The sequence below is a fragment of the Anoplopoma fimbria genome, chromosome 12 (assembly GCF_027596085.1).
Source record: "Anoplopoma fimbria isolate UVic2021 breed Golden Eagle Sablefish chromosome 12, Afim_UVic_2022, whole genome shotgun sequence".
Taxonomy (NCBI): Eukaryota; Metazoa; Chordata; class Actinopteri; order Perciformes; family Anoplopomatidae; genus Anoplopoma; species Anoplopoma fimbria.
The window spans coordinates 11786020-11805189 of NC_072460.1; the positions used below are offsets into that span (position 1 = coordinate 11786020).

The 19170-nt window shown below is 40.6% G+C and overlaps 1 protein-coding gene across 1 annotated transcript; it reads left to right on the forward strand.

The window, feature by feature from the left end:
• The first annotated feature begins 12857 nt into the window (after positions 1–12857).
• amigo1 (adhesion molecule with Ig-like domain 1) lies at positions 12858–14396 on the forward strand. The gene has a single exon (XM_054609962.1). It carries the CDS (start codon positions 12858–12860, stop codon positions 14394–14396), a length of 1539 nt encoding a protein of 512 aa, XP_054465937.1.
• Positions 14397–19170: the final 4774 nt, after the last annotated feature.

The following is a 19170-nucleotide window of genomic DNA, read 5'->3' on the forward strand; positions in this document are numbered from 1 at the left end:
TCAAGTAAACTTTATCACTTGAAATACAAACTGGAAAAATACAACGCACTGCCTAAAGCCCACAGATGCTCGATGACTCTTTTTAGTGTCACACTTTTTATTGTGAGAACATCATGACTCCCCTTTGAGTTACTGTTTTTTATTCACTTACTGACTGTGACTCGTTTCCCTTCATGTGACTGATTCATTTGTTAGTTTTTGATTATTGCAAAAATGTGTCTTTCCAGTGAAACTATACACCTTATGACTTTTTTTGACATTTCGGTAATCTGGCTTCCCATGAATAAGAACATTCAGTTGCATATTTAGCATCAAGCTGGTGGTTCAGTGAGGTGAGATGTCCTTGGTTGAGTCACAAACGGCCTACAGGGGCTTTGCTGCTTTACACTGCGGCAAGACCCAACCTTCATCTGTCAGAAGGACACGCAGCTCAGAACCACACAAGTGGACTTGGTGAACCAGAAATACAGGACAGGACACGATGACATGAACTGTTTAATATAATTAAATCTAATACGTCAAACCTGGCACAGGAATCCCTTTTGTTTCTGTTAAACCTAGAACAAAACGTACAAAAATATCAAGTTGTTGATTTGCAGGGGGTTATGTGTGGGACTAGTTCTTGGCGGGCACAGTGAGCCCAGCACATTACCCCCAGTAAAGATTAAACAAATGAGATAGAGGAGATTTAAAGATGTTCATTTGTACACTTAGGTGGATTTTGTTGGTTGGACAGAGCTGGACTGTTTCAAGTCTTCATGCTAAGCTAAGCTAATTGTATCTATCAGCTTTGTGTTAATAAGAGTATTTCTTAACTATTGAACAATCCCTTTAAAGACGCATCCCACTCTCTCAGTCCTGAGCAGCACATTATCTTTATTTTCACTTCAATTTCACTGTTAATCCTTCTCGCAGTAACAAAACCTTTCAAATATGATTCAAAATACAAACAGCAAACTCAAAGGACTTCCCCCAGCCGCAGTGTAATTTTTCATAGAAACCGATCGGTGCAGTCAGATAGTTGATTAATAGCAGAACCAAGCCCCGCGGCCTTCACAATCACCTCCCCTCTGAAGGTTAAACATCATACATTACAAGTCTTTTCTCGATGATAACCGCAGAATATTTGCATTTCTATTCTGGACACTCTTTCCCTTCCTCACTAACACCACAAAGCTTGAACTCAACAGTATTTGAAGTAACATCAATATCCACCACTAAGTGCATTTACTGTCAGTGAGCATCTGCACAGTTGAGCCCAGATGTATCTTCACTTAGCCCACCTTTCAGTTTTTGGTTTATCCATTTTGACTTCATGGGAATGGGTGTAATCTCTAACTTTGTATTTTTCATAAGAGGATTATATTCGCTTTCTCTCTTCAGAGAAAATGTGTGGTTATATAACAAATGAGATTATTTTAAAAAGTCTCTTTATTTATAAGATTATTTTATCATGTGTACTATAAACAGTTCCATGTAAATCCAACGTTATTTAACACAGCGATGGTACAACAAATCCATTTCTGTCTGTCAAATTATTAAACAGTTTATTATGTGAATACAGAATATGTACAGATTCAGAGCTTATGTTTGCATCTGGACTCCTACATCGTCTCTCCCCGCAGGTAAACATCAAGATCCAGAGATTGGGGAGTGACGAAGGGATAAGGCAATACAATTATCAAAGCAAAAATTGTGAAAACGGTAGGTGTCATTAGTTTTGCTAGTATTTTTTCCCCAAAAGCCAAAGTTTTAGACAACTCCAAAATTTGACCTGATGAATGCAGTAGATGAAAAGGGAGGGGATCAACAAAGGTTACCAAATCATCCTGAGGGGACCAAAGTCTGTTCAAGTTCATGGCCCTCCATCAAACATTATTGAGATATTTCAATCTGCACCAATGTGGACTGACCGACCAACTGACATTTCCATCCCTAAAGCAATGCTGCTAGAGAAAAATAATTCAAAAAGTTTCCATTACGCTTCCTTTCATACATCTGTGAGACAATTACACTATTTAACTAGCAGTTTCACATTTTTACTTGTTTTGAACAAAATGAAACTGAGGTTAAAAAGAATACTTCACCGATGAAATACTTCTCAGTTTTACCTTGAATTCTTGAAGATGTTTTTTTTCACATGCCTCCATGGCGAATGGAGATTTAAGAAAATGGAGAAAAGTCTTGATGAATTTAAGTAATTTGGGGCCGCATTTAACAACAGCAAAACTATATCAAGACATCCTTTTACAAACTGTCAGATAACGCATGCTGTAAAATCCAAGTCTCATTTATCCAGTCGTATTCCTATTGCCTTGCATTTTCCGCCTTGCATTTTCACAAAAATAGGATAAAACAATCTTATGTTGACATATGCAGAATCATTTTTTCTGTTGAACGTGGCCCCCATTTAGTTCAATTCATCAAAACCTGATATAGTAAAACATTCTTTTGAAGATATGTTTGAATTAATTACATATGGTAATATATTTTCATGCGAGGCAGTGAAAGGACTTCAGTTTTTCAATAGCTTAAATGCCAGAGTGATGAGAGAAATAAAGAGTGATTGTGTGTTAATATCACACTGGCTCAGTGCACAACCTATTCTCTCTGGTTTGACGGGTGATGAAAAAGCATTACTCACTCTAACTGTCCAAATGAACATTAGGTGTCAGAAATAGTCATGACATACATATTTATGAGAACATTACAAATGCCGCAGGTCTGCAAGTGTGACACATTGACGTGACAACTTGCTATGTCTTTACTACAGTTTGTGAGTTTTTCGCTCAGTGGTGCTGCTGTTTGATTTTTTTACAGTAGCTTTTTTACTCTCAGCCCTCATTGTTTCTCTCCACTGCCATCTTGCTCATGTCTTCTGTGCTCATTTGAGCCAGAGAGAGCTGAGTCCTGCGGCCGGGATGTTGTGAAATCCAGACAGATGCTGCACAGTTAATAATCCTAGCCAGCTGTCAGCATTCAGAAGGGTGAGAAACTGGAAATCAGCCAGGCAGCCTTCAGGCTAGTCCAGCGCTCAGACACAGTGGCTCAACAACATAAAACACATTATGACTTCTGCCACAACAGCACATGCACAACTTTATAAAGCCTTCCGTTTTTCTTTTACCTGCCGACTGCAAAATACAAAAACACAGAAAAAAGCAATGGTTCCAGATTTTTTGGGGAATACACTTATCACATTTGTACCTATATCTTTAATGCTGCAATCATCATGGGGCACACATCTGCAACATGTTTGCAAGAGCTGCAGCCAATGTATTATATTCAATATTTTTTTCAAAGTAACATAAAATAAAGAGCTTAACCCAAAGCCTTTCAAATGTGATTATATAATACTATTAATAATAATACGTATTCAGGGACCGGAAAATAAACATTGTGCATGTGTAGATTTGTGTGTTTATTGTAAGGCAGATTAGACAAATGGAGAATTCTTTTAAACTGCAGGATTTCTATTTTTGACAACCTAAGCAAACTAAGGGATTTTTCTTTCTGTGTTTACGGTCAAATCAGATGTAATAAACTCTGTGGAAATCCATTAACAAGTTTACAAAGAGGGCAGCTGAGTGCTCAAGGGCACCATATCTTTTTTAAATCACTATGCTTTGACTGTGTTTGTGTAAGAGGGAGAGTTTTATTTGTGCTTGTCACCGAGCTCACAGCTCTGTGGTAATGACACCAGACACAGGATGGAACTGTAATAATGACCCTGCATTAAACCCCCTGTTTCCCAGAAGACGTCCTCACACCACATGGAGCAGAGGGCTGTGATTAAAAGAGGCAACAGCAAGAGAAGAAGAGCCTTTTTAAATCCCTTAAAGCTTGCCACAGGGCTGTTCTGAAGACTATTATGCAGTGAAACTGTCATGAAACAAATCCGTTCATTTTCAGCAGCATGGTCTCTCTTTCTTGTGATCCCCAGAACGCCGGGCCTTTTCTCTTGATTATGGTTTTGGTGGCAGTGTGTAGTACAACAATGGACCCCCTGATGCCCATTACCATGACACAGATGTCAGACACCAAATCTGATGTTACCAGATTTGCAGTAGCAGTGTAGCTTTCCATATGAGTCACCTGTTGCCTCTGAAGGCTAAAGAAAACTCAATTTAATCCAAGGGCAAAGTAAAATATCGGGACAAAAGAGACAGGCGAAAAAGGTATTCAGAGAAGTGAAAATAGCAATAGCACAGTGTAAAAATTCTGTTTTTAAATCAAATAAAAAAAAAGATTAAATGCTTTAATCAATATTTTTAAACCAATTATGTGTTTAGTTTGTGTGTCCAACAAAAGGATCCTGATTGACTTTCTGTTAGCACTTGTTTCTGTGGTGTCGACATGTTAATTGAGGTTGTTTCTATTCTCAACCCCTTACCCACTTTTTGGCCTTTTTTTATTAAAATAATTCAGTGGGTGGACTTGGGCTCCATTCCATTTATCTGCTTCAGTCTCAGGGTCCTGGTATTGTGCAACAATTTCTGCCTCCTGAAACTGAACTGTGCATCGCTTGAAGAGTGCTGCATTACCACAGTGAGCTCTTTCTTCCCACGATGCTCAGTCGCAGGCTGTTTCTCTGGACCTGCTGAGTGAGTGTCCAGTCTTGCCTGGAAGATTGGCACTTGGGAGAGCACCTAAGGGCGAACCTAAATAATAGATAACATCCTCCAGCACCAAAGTAACTGACTCATTCACTCCCTCATCATACGATGTCGTCAGCATCAGCAGTCATTATATAACAACTGCAAAGGCCAGTTTCATCCTAGCAGGGTCCGTCTGTCTGTCTGTCTGTTTGTGTGTCTGCTGCTTCTGCTGAAGTGGCTTTTTGGGCTGACTTCCCACTAGTGCATCATGGGATTTGACAAACCACATGCCAGAAGGATAGAGCTATGAATGAGTTTAGATTAGATGGGGGGAAAAGTTTAAAACATAAAATCCTCTTACTCGTGTTTGAGTCAGTGATGTGCATTCATGCCTGAGGGGTGTGACTTATGCAATCAGAGCAGTGAGGTTCTGCTTTGGCTGGCGCTGTGAAGGCCAGAGTTCAGGGGGAATGAGAGGAAGTATCAGATAACAGTCAACCACCTAATGATGGTAATCGAGAAGGTGTGCGCCTGAGCGTTTTTTTGAGAATGATGACTTAATTTAGAAGCAGCAGAGAGCATCGACAAGCAGCAGAGAGCATCGAATAAATAAAGGCACACAGTAAACACCCTTGATCCAATGATGCAACAGGACACTTGTTTTAGAAAAGCCAAAGGACATTCCGTCCAACACTTTCTCGCTCTGCCACCCTCCCTTCTTCTCCTATCAACGCTCTCATCTTTCAGCCCTGTGTCTCCTCTCCTGCTCCATCAAGGCCTCCAAAACGCCTCCCTCCGTCCTCCTCGTGATCAGCCGCTAGCTTGCTGGTTTGGAGGACATTTCATCAGCATTTCATGCAAAGGTGCAGCCGATTATTGTTTTCAGGCTCCTTAATCTCTTATGGGTTATGACTTCCGAGCCACTTAGCCTCTCAATTACAGTCTCTTCCTGTATAATATTACAGTAACCCTATTATAATTTAATGTTCCATATCTAGCTCACTGAGGCTTTGGAGAAAAGCCTTTAAGTTCCATTTCCATCAGTTTTGATTTTCAATGAGAAAAAAGCATCTTGATTTCCTTCTCATATTGCAGCAGTGTATTCACAATTCAAACTGTATTACCGTGGTATGTATTGATAATTACTTTGCTTCTTGTCTCTAAAATGCAGAAAAATGTGTATATCAACATGGTGCTGGTGTTAAATGATATTCAGGACTGCACCCTGTTACTTCCTTGCATGCTCTCCTCTCAGCCTCATTACAGCACTTCACTCCAAAACGCAGATGCAATTTTCTGCCTGCCCTGGAGCACAATCATTGCCGTTTCACTGGAGAGCTGTAGAGAAGACCTCTTTTCGCCCAGGCTTGATGTGCCACGAGTGGCCACAGGCACTGGCACTGGGAAGTGAAAAGTGAGGGGGAAAAACGAAAGTCAAGTGCTCAGCAAACAAGTACTGGAGGTCAGCGTTTTAACCTGTCCACTCTGGCTTGATGGGCTCTTAGCAAAGACAACAAGAGGGACTCCGGGTCGTGCACAGTCTCAGTCATTCGCGAGGGATTGGAAGTCCTCTTTGCCAAGGTGACTGCTGCTGCATCGCCTGCTGCACCTTTCTGACATGTTTCCAAAATGGCTCCAGAGTGGGGAGTTACAAGAGACGAGTCTAAGGGACTAGTTGTTAGAGACGCTGAATTAAAAATTGAACATGAGGAAAAAACTCAGAAGAAACATGCAATGCTGAGTGCTAAATACAGGATGAACTGCAGGTGTAAACCAGCAGCACATACATACTTCTCACCATCAAGAAGCTGCTTTTGAATTCTTGTGTCTGACACATGGTGCCAAACATTTTCGAGGCAGTGAGTCACTGACTATTTAGAGTCTTTTCCTGCCTTCTCCAGGGGACCTCATCTTATTGGCCGAGTGCAGGGGCACAGCTCTTATTGCAAAGACAGGGGATCAACGTTGTTTTCCCACATAGTTAATTAGTAGAGAATCATCTGTTTCCTTTGGGAAGAGCTAGCATGCATCAACTCCTTTATCTTTTCCCTGAGGATGGGTTTAACAGGTATTAGAGGTACGGACTGGGCAATGCCTCGTCTTCCAATAACTCTCTCTCTATTCAGAATATCAACAGACCTCAATTATATCCTCTGTTCTGCTCTTTCTCTACAGTACACCAGATTTAATATTTATATAGTTTTAAATAGATTTGTAATGGGGTCCTTGGCTTGACAGTTTCACCTGACAGAGGTAATTATGCCCAGTTATTGGCACTGCATTAGTGACAGCTTTAATAAGTGAGTGAAAACAATGTGTGCCCTGCCTCTTGATTATACCCATTGTTAATGCTCACAGTGTAGTCTGACACCTGTAGCCTTTTCTCTATGATATCGAGTAGTGGTCTCCGCTGTCTAGAGCGCGCATGGCTAAAGTACGGCCTGTTGCTAAGCGATGGGAGAATAAGAAGTGCCAAGATTACAAACAGCTTTGCTTTTATTGAAGCATGTGTCGTTCATGTGGGCTTTTTCTCTGAGATATGATTGTTGAGTGACCTTGTTTCATCCTTGCACGTCTGATCAAACATTAAACTGAAAGTGTTGCCATGGAAACCAAGGGCAGTCCAGATGTAGGCTAAACAAAGATTACGGTTACTCTTTCCTCTCCAGACCATTCCTGCATGTCACAGACCTTTTATTCTGAGCCAGAGGGAACATACTGACCCCTGATGATCCAAACACTTCACTTAGCTACAGTTACCTGCATCATACACACTACAATTTGCCCGATTTATTTAGAATTTATACATTAGAAGCAATGTCTTTGGTGCAAGCTGTCCTAGTATTTACCTGCATGATCAAACCAGATGTAAAATAATTTCAGCCAGTTAACACATTCAAGTGAGAAAATGAACGATAAATTAATCTGGAAGCAGTTTTTATTGTGAAGCATCATCACATCATTAAACTAATTATTTGGCTAAAATCTATATTTTTGTAATGAAAAATAACAATGTGAAAACAATGTGACATTATTAAAGAAGGGTTGCTCTTAGTGATCCCCCTTAGCTTTACGGTAAAGACCCACTGAATGCAGCGTGGGGTTGATTCACCCGTATTTATTATCTTCATCAGGAGTAAGCCAGGGGAAGATCATTCGGCCACGTCTGTCTACAGCTTATCTCACATACTGGTGGACCCATCTGGCCTAATATGTTTTTTATTTACTATTTTATTGATGTATTTATATATATTATATATATTGTTGTTTTATACCATCATTGACTGGGACTTATCATTCCTCTTAACCGGCCCAGGCGATCAACAGCTACTTCAGTAGCAGGAGGTATTTTTCCAGCGATCGGCTGGGCTAAAAATAAGCGTAATCTAGTCTATGTCGTGGCACAAAAACTGACTTCTATGAAAGAGTTTGGTCTCTTTTTGAACATGAGCAAAGTGCTGCATGGCACAACGTTACTTATATTGTTTCAAAGTGTTTAACGTTTGCAAACAGGCAGGCTACCTGCTACCCTGCAAGCGTCCCCCACGTTCACGGCAACTGGTAAAAAGAGACCAAAAACAGAGCTATGAGAAGAATAAATGTTGACCTTACATTCCCCAGGTGGCCAGAAACATGACTCCAAATAAATTATAATTTGGCTATGTATCTACTCTATTCTCTAGCCCTAATGTTTGCTAACAAATTCATCAAATCAACTTAAAAAGTGTTGATATGCAAATGCTGTTGTTATTGCAGGTTTAAAAACATGTTCACAAATGCACTGGGACAACAACAGCAATCATCACTGTGGGCAAAAATAAACCTTTATTTATTTTGTGCCATGTCGTTGACGCAGCTGCAGGTTTAATTTACAAAGTCAGCATGGAGGTTAGTTGCATCCAGTTGTTTAGGTTGCTGTCTGCTCGGAGACAAGAGTGTATATTTACCATGTCAGCAGAGAGGCCAGGTGGAGCACAGAAAGAGCCTGCTGTGTGTAAACATAATTTACATCAGTGTGATCAAGAGATTGTGCTGATAATCCCCTCAGGCGTTGAATGAGCCAATAGCTTTCAGAATGCAAAGTATCTTTTAACTCGCTATCATTTGTGAAATATGATCGGCTCATCTCAGGCGCTAAATTGCTGATTACAAAACCCATAGTCACTTAACAATGCTGCCACCCATTCATGATTAAAAAGTGGTGGAGTCACAGCCAGGGATTTCTGTTTGAATTACAGCTCTGCAGATAAAGACATATGTTCTGTCACCTTTTTAAATATTTTAAAATATGCTAATGAATTATGGACTAGACAGTAAATTTGATAGCAGATGTTTGTCCCTGTGTTCGTAGAGAGGCACTGCGTTCTTTTTTCTTTTGGCAAAGATCGAGACATCGATCTGTGCTAGAAACCCCATCTGAGCAGGTACACAGAGAGAACCAAGAGAGGGAAAGCCACCTCAGATTTGCCACGGAGCCAAAACAGTCAACGAAAGGCCGCAGACAGTTGCCAGGCAACACTATCCCTATCACAGCAGGAGGGGGGGTTTGAACATTAATCACTTTCAGCTACATCTCACAAGAGGCACAGTGCTACAGTGTTCCGGTCCGACAGGGGTTTCTCACTATGATCAGTCGGTTCATACCTGTATTTCCTGGCATTTAACTCGAGGCCTAGTTAGAAAGAATTAAGATGTCTACAGAAAGTATATTTACATAATCAATGGAATTAATTTCTGAGAATGAATATCAATATATCATCAAAATCTGTCCATATTTACTTTTCAAGTTATGTCAGAGTCCAACATATAAGAAAGTTAACTGTCTGAACAGTGTTTGTTCAGAGGGAAACAAGTAAAATCTGTTTCAAATGATTTATCTTGTTGAGAATTGATTTGGCACTCAATTTCCTTACAACAAATTTTGGCACTGCAATTCAGTCTGCATGAAATCTGTTTGTTTCACCTGCCAAAACACATCGTTTAGAAGCAACTCAAGCTCCAACAGAGTTTCTGAAATGAAATCTACTCTGTTATGCTTGTTTGTCTCAAAAGGATGGGGACAAGGCTTGACCCGAGACAAAAAGAAGGCTTGAACCTAATGTCTGCAAAACGGGTAAAATAAAAGTTCAAAGCACAGAAAAGCACAAAATGTCACAGTATCCTCTGTGGTCTTCCCATGGATAACTCTGCTCTTGGTCAAATTAATTTGAACTTGGGATCAAATCAGCAAAATGGGACAAAAATAAGAGTCACCGCAATTTCAGCATCTGACTGATATTGAGATAATTCCAGGGGGCCACGGTTCTGATCACCCGGTACGTTATCCTGATAAGTGTTTAACTAATTTATCAGAAGAGGGTCTTACACATTCATAAATGTTATAATGAGGTAATAGTTCATATGACATTAAAATGAGTCTTTGTGTCCCCTGTAGCTATAATATTCATTAATTAAATGATTTCTGGTGGCCTTTTGAGTAGGAGGCTACATTGGTGAAGCAGCTTATTGGCAATGCACGGGTTCTCACAGCTTTGCCTAAGCCAGGCTCGCTGCAGCAGATCTGTGAATTGAGGAAAACCCAAAAAAATCTCAAAAGGCAGCATGTAGGCGGATTCACTTGAGTTAAAAAAAAAGACAAGGTTTTCCCCGCTCAGTCGGCACTCATAAACAGACCCAAATTTCAATTACTGGGCTGAAATACAGAATGACTTAACTGCAGCTGAATCACAAATGTATCAATCACAGACAACTAACCTACATGTTTTACTCATTCTGAGTCCCAGGATAATTAATGAACCAAAGATAGTCCAGTCTATTAAAAGGGCACCTATGAAAAAATACAAATAGTGGCAGTAGGCAGAACATTTAGTGATTTCTAACATAATCAGCTGTCAGATGGTAGTGTGAAGATGGACTGGGATGAGGAGAAAAAAATGTGACTGCTTAGCACAGCAACATTCAGCCACATGTTGGTGAAATCTATGTCTCATTTTACCAGATAAGCATACAAGAACATCCAACCACCTGGGTGTTTGTCTCACGTGGTCATGCCAACAAATGTGTATTATACAATCACAGAAATAGATTTAGTTGCATCACTTTTGGTTTAAAATGAGACTGCGGTGAAGTCTTCATTAATATCAGACCCAATAGAGGGAGGTTAACAGTGCGCTACAAAGAGGGGAAAGGTGATGGTTTATCTATCTTGGGAGCATACATTAGGTTGCTTGTACTGAATCAATAACCTCTGCTCCTCGGCAGAGTTGATCATTACAGACTAATTATGCTATCGTAGAAATAAATTAACCTTCATCATAAAAATCATGGAAAATGAATAACATGTTCGTGGCCGGTTTGACATTTTCCATTTCAGCCCTCTCGAGGGGTTGTTCGGTTGTGCATCTCCGCAGCGCATCTTCGGTGCGGCCGCTTCCAGCAAACAGATCTTCTGGGTTTGAGCGCACTACCTCGGAAACACGTCAATCCCTGCAACACTGCACGGAGACAGCAGCAGGCCTGCGAGGAGCCATGGGGAAGCTTGCCAGCGACAGACTGCTCATTCTTAATTATCTCTATGGCTGCTGATGAGACCCGACAGGAGCCGGATCTGCTCGAAATGCGCCAATTATCCGCAGAGGACGGATGTGCGTTCGTGTGCGCACAGGGCACCAATGCTCCGTTGAGAGCGAATACAGTTGATTATCGGTGGTTGTCGGCAGTTAAAAGGACGTGCGTTGTCTGCTCTTTTACGTAATCCTTTTTTTTTTTTTTTTTTTTTTGCGTAATTTTGCACCGCGTGGACCAGGATTATTTTGGCGAGGGTATCTCTAGGGCTCTCCCCTCCTCCCTGCATCCGTTGTTGTCCTCAACAGCAGACACACAGACTCATTCAAACAGGGACTATTTGTCTGGTGCAATAACGTAATTGTAAACAGACAATGAGCTGTTTGAATAAAATCCATCATCGCTGCATCCCGGTTAAAGGTAGGTGGCTTTCTCGGTTTCCTTCTCCATCTCTCGCCTCACGTTTCCATGTTGTGCTCGTTTGTTTTCGAGCAGAATGGTGCAATGCAACGTTTGCAGTCCTTCCACAAATGGATAAGGACATTTCAGAATGCGGCATAACCTAAATTTGCATGATTTCACATTTTTATGCATTTGTTCTTTATGTTTTAGTGTAGGTTATACATTTTTTTTTCCAGCGTCTTAGAGAGATAAAGAGAGCGATGGAGAGAGAGAGAGAGACACAGAGGGGGAAATGAGAAGAGGAAGAAAAATCAATGCATGTCTTCCAGGAGTGTGAATGCACATGGGTTAGTGGGAGTACTGGTTGAGTGCGTGTGTATTTGTTTGTGCAAAGCAGCAGGGTAACGTTAGTATTGTACCCAATATATGCGTGAGGAGCCAAGAGAGACAGAGGCTACTTAAGGTGTTTTACTGCATGTCCACATGGGTGCAGAGGTGATAAGTAACTAAGGACATGTATTCAAGTACTGCGCAGTATCCACAACACAGATACTTAACGAAAGTATTTTCCTTTTGGGTGATTTGGGATTTACCAGGGAGATAATGCAGTCAGTCCATGCTGTGCATACATTCAGATTGGGCTGCTCTCCTTTATTGTATCTTCCGCTTTTACTTGCAAAAAAAATGAATACTCTCATTTGATATGATGCATTTTCATGATCATAAAATACTGGTTGTAAGGGACCAACCTTCTCAATGAAAACCATTACTTTTAATACTTGAAATAACAGCTAATGTTTGTCACTTTTTGTTCATTCATTACGGTCATGCAGGTTTATATTTAGTATATTGATATGAAAAATAAGAATTTATGTTTGTCTCAAGTGATCATAATTGAACATGGGTATGTTTTATACAGTAATTACAGACTTATACAAAGTGGGAGTGACAGCAAGTTCATGTGTTCATTTCCATTGTGGTACTTTGGGGATTTGAATACTTTCCCTCTGTGGCATAAATGAATATAAGTGTGTCTACCTGTGTTTTTCTTTTTACAAGGCATGATAATACCTTCTATCTATCTATCTATCTATCTATCTATCTATCTATCTATCTATCTATCTATCTATCTATCTATCTATACAAAGTCTAATCTGTATTTATCGCCTCTGTTTCTCCTTTTTTTTCAGCCTTCACTTAGCAATGTCTGAGAATCCTCCATCTGCTCTTCCATGCTTTTCTCTGAGAATGGGATCGTAGTAAACCTTTCTGGGATTTAGATCAACAGCTAGCATGTTGCAGCTTTCTGGCAGATCAGGTGACAGCCTGCTGCACACATTACCTCACTGGAGTAAGCGTCCGGGATGGCTCCTCTCCCTCACCCTCTGCGTGGCTCTCCTCTGGCTTCCAGGGGCAGCGGCATTTACCCTTAATTGCCATAAGACATGCATCTGCGCTTCAAACATAGTGAGCTGCTCCAAGATGAATCTGACCACCATCCCGACAGGTCTGCCGCTCTACACTGCTGTGCTGGATCTCAGCTACAATGAGATAGAGCGTCTGCGATCCGAGTGGACCCCGGTCAAGCTCCTGAAGCTGCATAACCTCCTCCTCAGCCATAATGGTCTCCACTTCCTGTCATCAGAGGCGTTCCAACACGTGAAGCACCTGCGTTACTTGGACCTGTCCTCCAACAAATTGCAACTGCTGGATGAGTTCATCTTCGAGCCTTTGGTCAACCTGGAGGTCCTCTTGCTGTACAATAACCAAGTTTCCCAGATTGACCGCTCTGCCTTTCTCGGCACGATCAACCTTCAGAAGCTCTACCTAAGCCAGAACCAAATCTCCCGCTTCCCTGTGGAGCTGGTCAAGGAAAAGTCCCGCCTGGAGAAACTTAGTCTCCTGGATGTGTCCTCCAACAAGATCAAGATGTTACCCATCGATGAGCTCCAGGTGCTGCCTGCATGGATCAAAAACGGCCTCTACTTCCACAATAACCCTTTGCTGTGTCACTGTGATCTTTACACACTCCTTGCCCATTGGTACATTCGAAAGCTCAACTCTGCCTTGGACTTCAAAGACGACTACACCTGTATTCTGCCTGGCCCGCAAAAAACCCAAGTGGGCGTTTTTGATCTCAGCGGCGAAAATATGAACTGCAGCACATTCAAGGAAGCCGATGAAGAGGCTTTTTTGGAGCAGAGGCTGATCCTCGGCTGTGACACCAAACACAGGGGGATGTTAAAGACCTGGATGATGCCTGGGAATGTGGTGGTGACAGCTGGAATCAACCAGACAGCCAAAGTCTTGCCAGATGGAAGTCTTCAAATTAGTCCGGTGAGGACTGAGGACTCTGGGACCTACACTTGCTTTGCCATGAGCCAGGCCTACAATGAGACGATCTATGTGGTGCTGAAGGTTCACAACTTCACCATGAACGGGGGCAGCGAGACCCTGAACACAGCCTACACCACCTTGGTTGGCTGTCTGGCAAGTGTGGTGCTTGTGCTCATGTATCTTTACTTGACGCCATGTCGCTGCTGCTGCTGCCCCAATAAGAAGGCTCGGGGCGATGACAGCATCCACTCGTCAATGCTCAGCGTGACCCCGACTCACGAGGACCCATCGCTCAAGGCGGAGCTGAACAGGCACGTGGCCTTCATAGACTCCAAGGACTTGCAGGGCCAGAACGGAAAGCTGAACCCCAATGGGGATGAGGATGATGATGATGATCTGGATGCAGAGGCTGGTTCTCTTATGAAGGGGAAGAGGAAGAAGTCTGTGGCAGAGTCCATCAGCTCCGTCTTCTCAGACACTCCCATGGTGGTCTGAAGTGAGACCGGCAAAGACTGGATGTATATGGTACAACGTGAGCCATGTTTTAGTTGAGGTAAACTGTGACTGTGACCTTGTGGGAGAAAACGGAGGAAGGAAGTTAATTCATAGTTGTCGGCAAGTGGAAATAAGGATCTCAAAGGGAGTAAAAAACAAACAAACTGTCTTGTTGGCCACAAGGACAATAAGCAGGACTTTTCCAGCATTTTAATCTGTAGCACTTAATATTCATACTGTGAAGGAATGGCAGTGTACATGAACATTGGGAACTACTGAAGTCTTATGAGAGTAAAACGTAGACAATATATTGTTGCTATCAGCACTCAGGAAGTGATCCATTAAACTGCTAAAGTGTGGGAAATACATACGATACAATGCACAGGTTGAAATTATATTTGAAAAATTAGGTTTATATTTAAACCATGGGTGGCTCATAATTATATTCATTACACTAGAATAGATTAATCTTACCTAAACATGAGAGCATGGATCCATGTGCCCCTCCTCTATCAACACAGAGACTTAGATAGACAGGCCGCTGTCACCAGGCCATGAATACATTTGTCGTTAACCTTGAGTCATCTGTAGAAAAACAGCATGCCATAAACCCTCATTATATGAGGTGTCAGGCTGATCTGTATAAGTGGGATAAATAAAATATGCACATTGAGAAAGCAGTAGAACAAACATTATATTAAGAGGCCAACACAGGTCCTTTCCACTCTACTTCATAACCAATACTTATCTTTACTCAGTTATAGTTCATCAGACCGATCTTTATTCATATTAATAGTCGTGTGTAGGGATACAGGAGAAATCAGTAATCGAGAAATAGGGATCAATTTACATAGAGGTATGGAATGAAATAGTTAACCAGCTTGAGGCAGATCATTGCTTATGAATGAAATATAAATGAAAAAAAATGCCTCTTAGTTATTGCACATCTACAGTATAACCCAAAAAGAAGCCTTAAATAATTAAAAACATGGCGCACAGCCAGCAAATACACATTAGACGCAGGGAATTATTTTGTCTTGACTGATTATCAGAATATTGTCCCAGTTCTGTATACAGACTGGTATTATGGTCCTTACAAGGACTAATAGACTGAGGTGCCATTTACTTAGGAGCTTGACTCTTCCTCTCGGCCAAGTTTTAGCATTTGTTTCTCTCAGTCACACTATCAGGAAGTTAAAGACCAAGCTAAAAGCTGCCAGCTTGAGTTTATTTAATTCATTCCTGTATGTAAAATGAGCACCTTACACAAAACATAAACCTTGGTCTATTCATATGTCATAAATAATGTAGTAGATTTAAGTATTTGTCCTGTTGTAGATACGCTGTATTAGCAGGTAAACGCCAATTAATAAAACCTACAGGGTTCCTCCAGAAGATTATGAGTAATGTTGATGTGGATGTACATTATTTGACAGGACAGAGCTGTTAATAGAGTTTGTAGCTATTGTCAGGAAACCTCTTGTAAAACTGGAGACTTCAGAAGATAAGTTTAATTATTTTCCATGAGAAACACCGCGTATGCTGTGCATATTTAATCTAAGAGGTTTAAAACAGGCGTGGACAAGAAAGAGCGATTTCAATAAATGGTGCGGAGTAAGTGTCATAATACAACAAGGCAAGCCCGGCGTAAACAATAATTGCATCTTTTGACGAGATGCAGCTTCCCTCTGCTTTCCATGTGTTTGTCTCTCTGAGGAGCAGAGGATAGGTGTGTTATCATGAGTCACAGCAACACAAAGCCTTTCTCTCTGGCTCCCTGCACACGGACAGCCTCAATTCAGCCCAGATGTGTTTGCTTTTTTTGTTTACCTCTGTCATTATGGGGCTGCCCTCACTTTAGTTCAAAAGCAATCCCTCAACCAGGCAATGAATGTGATGCCCTTTAAGTAGACTTTAATATGTTTATGAGGGAAACGCCTGGAGCTTTCATTCAACATTTACTCTCCCACTAAGTCGTATGATTTCAAAGTATAACACAGGATATTGGTAATAATTAATTGCTCAATGCTTCTTTGTTTTCCACTTCAGCACAACACAAAAAAAATTGTAAATTCTCATACATCAAGCAATTAAATGTCAGCATAGCTCTCAAATGTTAGCATGTACACTTTTCTGAGTGCAATAGGGTTTTACTCAAAATGTATGCTATATTCACGGTTGCAATGTGCAACGCAGCGTCTTCTGTGTGTGGGTGAGAAGAGGAAGTCACACGTATTGGAGAGGTGGTGTGTGAATCATTCCACTCTTGCACACACATAGGAATACCAGGTGGAAAAATGTAAAGCCACATTTAGCACTAATGCTGACTGGCTGCAATTGGCCCAAATAAATCAATCCTGTCTTTAGGGCTCCAGCCTTTAAGGGCTGACCTCTAGAATTGAAATATATGTGCTGTTTATCAAAAACTTCTTGGATTTCAAGTCCTGGTCATTTAAGGCAGCATGAGAAGCTACTAAAGGATATAACAGATATATCACAGATATAACGGCTGTTTAATGGCGCACATTGATCTGGAAAACTATCAGGAATAGCATGTGTTTGCCCCGCAGTAACCCAGTGTCAATCGAGTTAAATCGGCCCTGGCTAATGAGTGGTCTTCTCTGGGTTGTCACTCAAAATACAAGTTCTAGTTCTGTACAGAGAGAAAAACTAAGTGCTTTTGCAAAGGTCTGAACATAGAGGAGAAGATTGGCTTTATTGTCTCAAAAACAAATCTGCCTTCCTATATATATCTATATATACAGTATAAATATATGTATTAAGACTCCCTTTTCTGTGTTCAGTATTGATTAGTTGTGTACTGCTATGTTCTACCAGTGTATTAACTGTATTATCGTGTAATCTGATGTCATTTTGCATTACGTCTGCCGCTGTGCTACTGTTAGTCGTTTCAACATTCAAGTCTTGACCATAAATGTTTCTTTTTTAAGCGGGGTGGGTTTAGTTTTTTATTGACATAGGATGTATTTTACACTTGACTCTGCTGAACAATAGGGTTAAACTGAAAATATTTATTGAACATGTATGAAAAACTGCATAGGAGGAGTGCGAGTTTTGAAATTACATCCTAATGGGCAGTGAGTATGTAGCCACCAGTTATTCTCAGTCAGTATCATAAAGCCATAAGGAATTCATGGACAAAGCACAGTGCTTCATCAGATCAGTGGCTTTGTAAGGTGATGTATTGAGATGTAGGTGAGCTCTCAAATGGTTACCTTACAACTATTAAAGCAACAACTTTTCAACAAGAATATTTTTATAAAAGCCGGGGGGAAAATCCAGAGACCTCTCCGCCAATGAATTCCTGAAACACAATGGGTTCTAAACGGATATAAAGACAAACAGTGAATAAATCTTCTCAGGACTATGTCAGTTTTAAGTTCTAATTTAATACAATGCACAAATGTTTTCACATTTGCAGCATCAATAAAACAAAATCTTTGGTTCGAGATGTGTGCAGTTCACAGGCCTTTTGCTATTTGTAGTAATGGTACATTAACTGTTCCCTTAATGATCGGGGAAGGGAGTGGTCTCTGCCCGGCATACATCTATCTCCATTTATATGACTATGTAGTAGCAATTACGGAAACATCCTTGAGACGGTGGGGCTAAAAGCTCTCTGCTTTAACAGTGTTCAACTACAAGAGTGGAGCTTTTAACAGCATTAAAAGTACAGTTATTGACCACTGCCACAAAGATGAGCTGGTTGGTCACTGCCATAAAATCTGAAAGGTCTTGCAACTAAAGTGGAATGGCTTTGCATGGTTTGCTTAAGAGCTTCTCTGACTGCTGGATAGGTGCAACCTAGTAGGCATTAAAGATAAAAAAAAATGTAATTTGACTTAATAAAAACGATCAAGATTTACATTTTCTGCTGACTCAATTTTTACTGTTGTCTTTTAATATATCCAGAAATCCTCTGTGACATGTTCTTGTATTTGTTTACCTCTAAATCTTTGTGGCTGATATCTCATGGAGTAGTTAAAGGACAATGCTGTGACATTTTGCCATGTCACTATGACAAATGTAGCGGTGCCAACACAGTTAATACAGAGTAGCCATTGGGGGGATACTTGAGAAACATCATGTATTTCCCTGATTAGTAACTGAATGTATGGCACCTCAGATCTACATTGATAGAGGGGTCACGTATAGACTATAGTTATAATTGTTCATCATGAACAGATTAAATAATTTTACCATTAATATAACTGACTAAGTAGGTCTATATATAGTGTGTGCTTACATAATTTGCTGGAAATGGTTAAAGGTTCATCATGCTTGCATGAGGAGCAACATTGATGGCTTAACACCATCTAGTGGTAAACTTAGGTAGTGCACTACTGAATGTAAACACTGACATTTACTGGCCCCATCTAAACCATTTGACAAATTAGATTTTGATAGATATATATAGATCTATCTATATATAGATAGATCTATATATAGATATATGAAATTAGATGTATAGCTGTCGTCATCTTTATTGAAATGACTTCACATTTCTAAGTAGGTTTAGTTTAATGGGGTCTTCCTGGTGGAACAGGAAAAAAAACAATGCTCTCTGCTCATTTACTCAAACACCATCTGGTGTTAGAAAATCATAAAATTATCAAAGCAGCACCTGGGACAATTCGAAAAAAGAAATTACACCTGTCAATTTCCATAATTTGAGTAAATGATAAGCTTAATTGACTAACTTTAATGCTCCATTGGTACAGAACAACATTAAAAAACAAAGACACACCAATAA